The sequence below is a fragment of the Carlito syrichta genome, unplaced genomic scaffold (genome assembly GCF_000164805.1).
Source record: "Carlito syrichta isolate Samal-C Ts95f unplaced genomic scaffold, Tarsius_syrichta-2.0.1 Scaffold169430, whole genome shotgun sequence".
NCBI classification, from domain to species: Eukaryota; Metazoa; Chordata; class Mammalia; order Primates; family Tarsiidae; genus Carlito; species Carlito syrichta.
Window position 1 is genome coordinate 432,175 of NW_007113526.1, and position 6,114 is coordinate 438,288.

General features: G+C 37.7%; 1 protein-coding gene across 1 annotated transcript in view; it reads left to right on the top strand.

Annotated features, from left to right (window-relative positions):
- Positions 1–6,114, top strand: part of MED13L (mediator complex subunit 13 like) — a 305,115-nt gene that overhangs the window by 244,467 nt on the left and 54,534 nt on the right. The window contains exon 8 of the mRNA XM_021709241.1: positions 4,448–4,613. Within this exon, the coding sequence (XP_021564916.1) occupies positions 4,448–4,613 (166 nt within the window). The remainder of the gene's footprint in view (positions 1–4,447; positions 4,614–6,114) is intronic.

Sequence of the window (6,114 nt, forward strand, 5' to 3'; positions counted from 1 at the left end):
CCGGGAGCGGCCATTTCACTCAGGACTGGGCAACAGAGTGAGACTCCACTCAAAAAAAAAAAAAAAAAAATTAAACAAATGGTGAACAGTATATCAGAGAATGGCCAAAGCTTTTGCTCAAATTGCCAGCCAGGTAAAAACCTTGGATATTTCTTTCCCTATGAAAATGTGAGACTTTCACCTAGGATACCTGAATAAATAGCTTGTCCTGCCAGTAATCTGTCTGCGCTAATAAGAAGTGTTAATTACACAGGAAATTTTTGCCAGTTTGGATAGTCTTTCCTCAGGGAAAAATTCAGAAATCATTTACATTAGAAACATTTTTGCCTTTTTTGTTGTGTAGTATATTTCTTTTATTAACTTTTTTGCTGTTGTAGTTGACCTCATTTTAATTGGAAACTGGTCACTAAGGAATAGATACTCATCATATGTGAGCTGAAATGAGATAATATATAAGCATTTAATGTGGACCAGGCTGGCAGAAACATCAGAGTAAATAAGTCTTGGCTGCTAAACTTTGGAAACAAACTATTAAGCATGATACATACTTACATGATAATGTTTCTAGCATGGTACTTGGCACATATTAAGCATGATGCATACTTGCATACTATTAAGCATGACACATATGTGGTGATGTTTCTGGCATGGTGCTTGGCACATTTTGGGCATTCAGTAAATGTTCATGGTTAAAGAGCATATTGGGCAAAGCTTAGACTGTTATTGAATATACCTTGTGTTAAAATCTGGCTATAGCTTTTATATAAAGCAAATGACCTTATTTCTCATACTTTTTCTGAACCTCAGTTTCCTTTTCTGTTAAATATATACTTTCCAGGGTTGTTGTGCATATTATGTACATATTATATTTGAAAGAAATTTGTGAACAGTAAAACAATATACAACTAGTAGTTAAAACAATGTAAAGCACTTCTCCAAATTCTAGTTTTAGCACACTTTATTAAGTTATCTGAACGAGATAACTTTAAATATTGTGTGGGAGACTTAGAAACAGACAATATGTAGTCTGTTTTTTAAGAACCATATAGTTGCTGAGATGGTGAAGAGAATGTACATTCAACTTTTAATATGGTAGAGTAGAGAATTTAGATGTTGCCTTGTGAAAGGATTTGCCATCAACCAATTTTTTTTTTTGAGTTGGAGTCTCACTCTGTCGCCCAGACTGGAATGCAGTGGCCACTTCCGGCCACCGCAGCCTCGACCTGCTGGGCTCCAGCGATTCTTCTGCCTCAGCCTTCCAAGTAGCTGGAACTACAGGTGTGCGCTACCACGCCCGGCTAATTTTTGATTTATTGTAGAGATGAGGTCTCGCCTGCCCAGGTGGGTCTCGAACCCGTGGGCTCAGGCAATCCACTCACCTCAGCCTCCCAAAGGTGCGGGATTACAGGCTGAGCCACCAAGCCCGGCTGATCAACCAATTTTTATTAAAACCACTTTGAAAAAGAAAAAATGATTTTGTAGTCTTTTCTAGTGATCATCATAGAGAAGATAGATTAATATAAAGTATCAGTATTTTGAAAAGTTATGATTTCATATGTTTTGGGTTTTTAACAATTTGACTGCACTAGTAAGTTATCATTTTTATTTGTTTATGGTTTGCTGGTTACTTAGTGAAATTTGTATTCAGTAAAATATTGAAAGCCTGTTATGTACATGATGCTTTGAACTCTGATCAGTTCAGAACTCTAAATTTCATAAATCAAAAAGAGATTTTGTTTATGATGAGTTTCAGTGTGGACTTCTTAACTGTAGATCTTCAAGTTCCTTCCTTAACTCTGTATGGCATGTAGTAGACCTTGGATAAATAAATCCATGATGCTGCCTCATTCCCTAAAACAAATGAACAAATAAAACTAAATAAAAGCCAGTAGTATCTTTGTAGTAAAATTAATTGTCCACATTTTTATATCATAGGATATTGAAAGCTTAGAACTCTGCTGCATCAGAGAGAATCCTGGTCATCCTTGATATTCTGCAGTTGACTCACATTGAACTTTGCCATGCTTTTCTAGATATAGAACAAAATGGGCTGCTTTGCCCCCTAAAAATGACCAACATTCTTTTAGATTATCAGGGGCCTAGGAAAGCCAAATAGTTTTAGTGGCATCACTTATGCCTTTTCTGGATAGGTACATCCACTTGCCTCTTGGTTTGATATATGAAAGTAATTGGAGGTAACAACATTCAACATGCACTTAACAGCCTGGAGTAACAAGCTTTGTTTAATCTAAGATACCACTCACTTTTTAAGCTCAGTCATTAAGTGCTATTGAAAAGCCTCAACCCAGCTTTAATCAGAAAAGTCTCTGTGACTTGTTTTCCCTTACCCTTTCCTTTTCTGGTCATAATTATTTCCTTATGATACCATGGACATATAATTTATTTAGCTAAGTTGTAAGAGAGTAGTCTGTGTTATCTACTTCTATCTGTTTCTTCAGTTTGCCTAGTTTCATAATAGGCATTTGAAAACCTATTGTAAAATTAAGATGGGATTCTTTTGCATTATGAACCATGTCAGGGAACTTTTCAAATAAAGGGTAGCAATGAAAGGCCACATTTCTCATCTCCTTTATTTATGTCGTTTGTAAGATAACAATACTTTTCTGGGGAACAAAAAAGCTTCACTTCCTTAGAGTGTAAACATTTGGCCTTGTTGTTTTAATAGAGGTAAGCCTGACCATTTCAGCCTGTATGATGATTGTGTTGCACTGTTGCACTAATACTAAGAATATTTAGTTTGTGTTATAAGGTTACCTGTTTCTTTTTCAGACAAGAGTGGAGATTTTCCAGAGTGTTTACATTAACTGTTTTAGTCAAGATGTTTTGCAGAATGATGCTGAGAAGAAAACCTACAATATAGTTATTAAATCAGATAGATGAAAATAATTGAATCAGAATTTAATATTGGAAGTTGACTTTAGTATTTGTCTTGTATGAGATAGAAGTAGTAAAATACTCATATAAATAACAACCAGTGTCATCAGCAGTCATATGGGTAGAGTTAAAAGAAATGGATTGCATACCAACTTTAATTGGAAAACTAAGTGGAATTATTAGAGATAAGCCAGTGAATTTTTAATCCTGACATAAAATGTAGAGACAACCTCTTTCAGTCTTTTAGTACTAAGATTTCATAACTAGTGTCAGATAAAGGACACACAGTTCCACACTCAATATTTGAAATTTGACCTTGTTAAAAGCCCCTCCCCCCCGTCTCTGTTTTTCTCTAATTTACTTTCTTAATAAACTTTGTTTGAAAATTTAAGAAAAAAACGGTTGGGTATGGTGACTCACACCTGTAATCCCAGCACTTTGAGAGGCAGAGGCCAGAGAATTGCCTAAGCTCAAGGGTTTGAGACCAGCCTGGGCAACTTGATGAGACCTCATCTTTACACTAAATCAAAAAATTAGCCATGCGTGGTGGCATGTGCCTATAGTTCCAGCTACTTGGAAGGCTGAGGAGGAAGGATCATTTGAGCCCAGGAGGTCGAGACTGCAGTGGCTATGATTGTGCCACTGCACTCCTGCCTCTGTGACAGAGTGGGACTCAAAAAACAAAGCTTTATGCCACTCAGTTCCTTCTCTTACCCAGGGCACTGTGTGCTGTTGTTATGCAGCCATTTAGTTAAATGAGCATAAAGCACCTTTTTATTTTGTTTTGCCTTTCAGTCATTTATTGTGTTGGGATTTAAAATTTTAAGACAATCAATGCATATTTGCATTTTTAATATTATGATGTATGAACCCTTCCTTATAAGTTGTGGAGTAGGAATGCCTCTGTATAAGTGTGCTCTTATAGATGTGTCACTGCTTTAGGGAGACAGACTCATACAAATTGCCAGGGAAAAAAAAATAAAAGCAAAGAAAAAGAAACACCTTCCTGACACAAATTTTACTCATAGCTACAGATAATGTTATTGCCAGGGTGTAGGGCAAAGCTATATGAATGTGTTGCAGCAATTAAAATACTTATTTATGCTGGGCTCGGTGGCTCAGCCTGTAATCCCGCGCCCTGGGAGGCTGAGGTGAGTGGATTGCCTGAGCCTGCGGGTTCGAGACCTGCCTGGGCAACTTGGTGAGATCTCATCTCTACAATAAATCAAAAAATTAGCCGGGTGTGGTAGCGCGTGCCTGTACTTCCAGCTACTTGGAAGGCTGAGGCGGAAGGATTGCCAGAGTCCAGCAGGTCGAGGCTGTGGTGGCTGGGAGCGGCCAAAATGGGCCGGGTGTGGTAGCACGTGCCTGTAGTTCCAGCTACTTGGAAGGCTGAGGCGGAAGGATTGCTGGAGCCCAGCAGGTCAAGGCTGCAGTGGCCGGGAGCGGCCACTGCACTCCAGTCTGGGCGACAGAGTGAGACTCCAACTCAAAATAAATAATAAACCTTTCCAGAAAATTCTTAACTGTCCAAATTGTCTTTCTTTTCCAGGTGAGAGTGGAGGTATGCAGAGTGCTGCCAGTCACCTAGGTTCCCAAGATGGGGGGATGATAACTATGCATAGTCCAAAGAGATCGGGGAAGATTCCTCCAAAACTCCACAATCATATGGTCCATAGAGTCTGGAAGGAATGCATCCTCAACAGAACCCAGTCCAAGTATGTTTTCTGGATTATGTCTGGATCATAGTTTAGTAACCATCTTCTTGATTGCTACATGACTGCTACATGAAGAGTCAATCACATTGTACTATTGTGTGACTGAACTTGAGAAGTCATCAGATTGGTATTTCATCTTTTTGAAGTTAATAGAATAAAATTTAGGCTGGGCTCGGTGGCTCAGCCTGTAATCCCAGCACTTTGGGAGGTCGAGGTGGAGTGGATTGCCTGAGCCTGCGGGTTCGAGACACACCTGGGCAACTTGGTGAGACTTCATCTCTACAATAAATCAAAAAGTTAGCCGGGCGTGGTAGCGCGCGCCTGTAGTTCCAGCTACTTGGAAGGCTGAGGTGGAAGGATCGCCGGAGCCCAGCAGGTCGAGCCTGCGGTGGCCGGGAGCGGCCATTGCACTACAGTCTGGTGAGACTCCAACTCAAAAAAAAAAAAAAAAAAAAGAATAAAATTTAAAGCAAAGATGTTAAAATTGAGACTTTCCTTTTTACTGGGTTTGATTATTCAGGAAGATTTTGAAGTTTCTGATAATCTAAATATTGACATGGGGTTGGTCTGATATTTGTTAGCACAGATGGCTCAGGGAGTCAGGACAGTAATCCGTCGGTTTGTTTTTTCTCTGTATATCAGTGTATGAATACTTCCCAATTACAAAGGGAAATAACCTTCTTTGCTGATTTACTATTGTATGCTGGCCTAATATTTTAACTGATAATACATTTCTGAACTGAACTGATATCAGAGAGGTGTATATCATCTGTTGTGCTTCTGTTTGTTGATTTGGGGAAAGTGTATTCTTCTGCCTACCTTTTTTTCTTTTCTTTCCCTTCCACCCTCCCTGCTTGCCTTCCTTAACATACTTTTGAAAAAAAATAGACTGCTTTTGATAATTTTAATTGCCTAAATGATAATGAGAAACAGTAGTTGATAAGTGTTACTCCATTTATCAAGATTTATATAAACATCATCAGTATAGTTTCATTTCTGTTTTAATATGAATGAGATGTCTACTTTCTTGATCGATGCAAAGAGACAAATGAGTTTTGATTCTCTGGAACAGAATGAATATGGACATTTTTGCCAATAACTGCTAATAACTCGACTCATTTAAAAGTCAATTAAATGTTTCTTAAGTGACTACTATTCAGAATTTTATGTACAAATTTAAAACCTGTTCTTTGGACCCAGGGTTTAGTGAATTCATACTAAATATTTATTGCCTCGTAAATTAGTTCTAGAATAGGCAACTGAAGATACAGTAGATAAAATCTAAAATAATTGCAGGGGAAAATCAAGTCATGTTAGACTTAAAAAGATATCTCTAAGTCACTATAAATGATCCTTTCCTTTAGAATAATTGGTACAGATATTTTTTATTCTATCTACAATACCTAGATAATTTCCAACTTAAATTTTCTTTCTCTTTTTACTTACCATCTTTGATTTTTGTCACCATAAACCTTACCTTTTTTTTTTTTTTTTTTTTTTT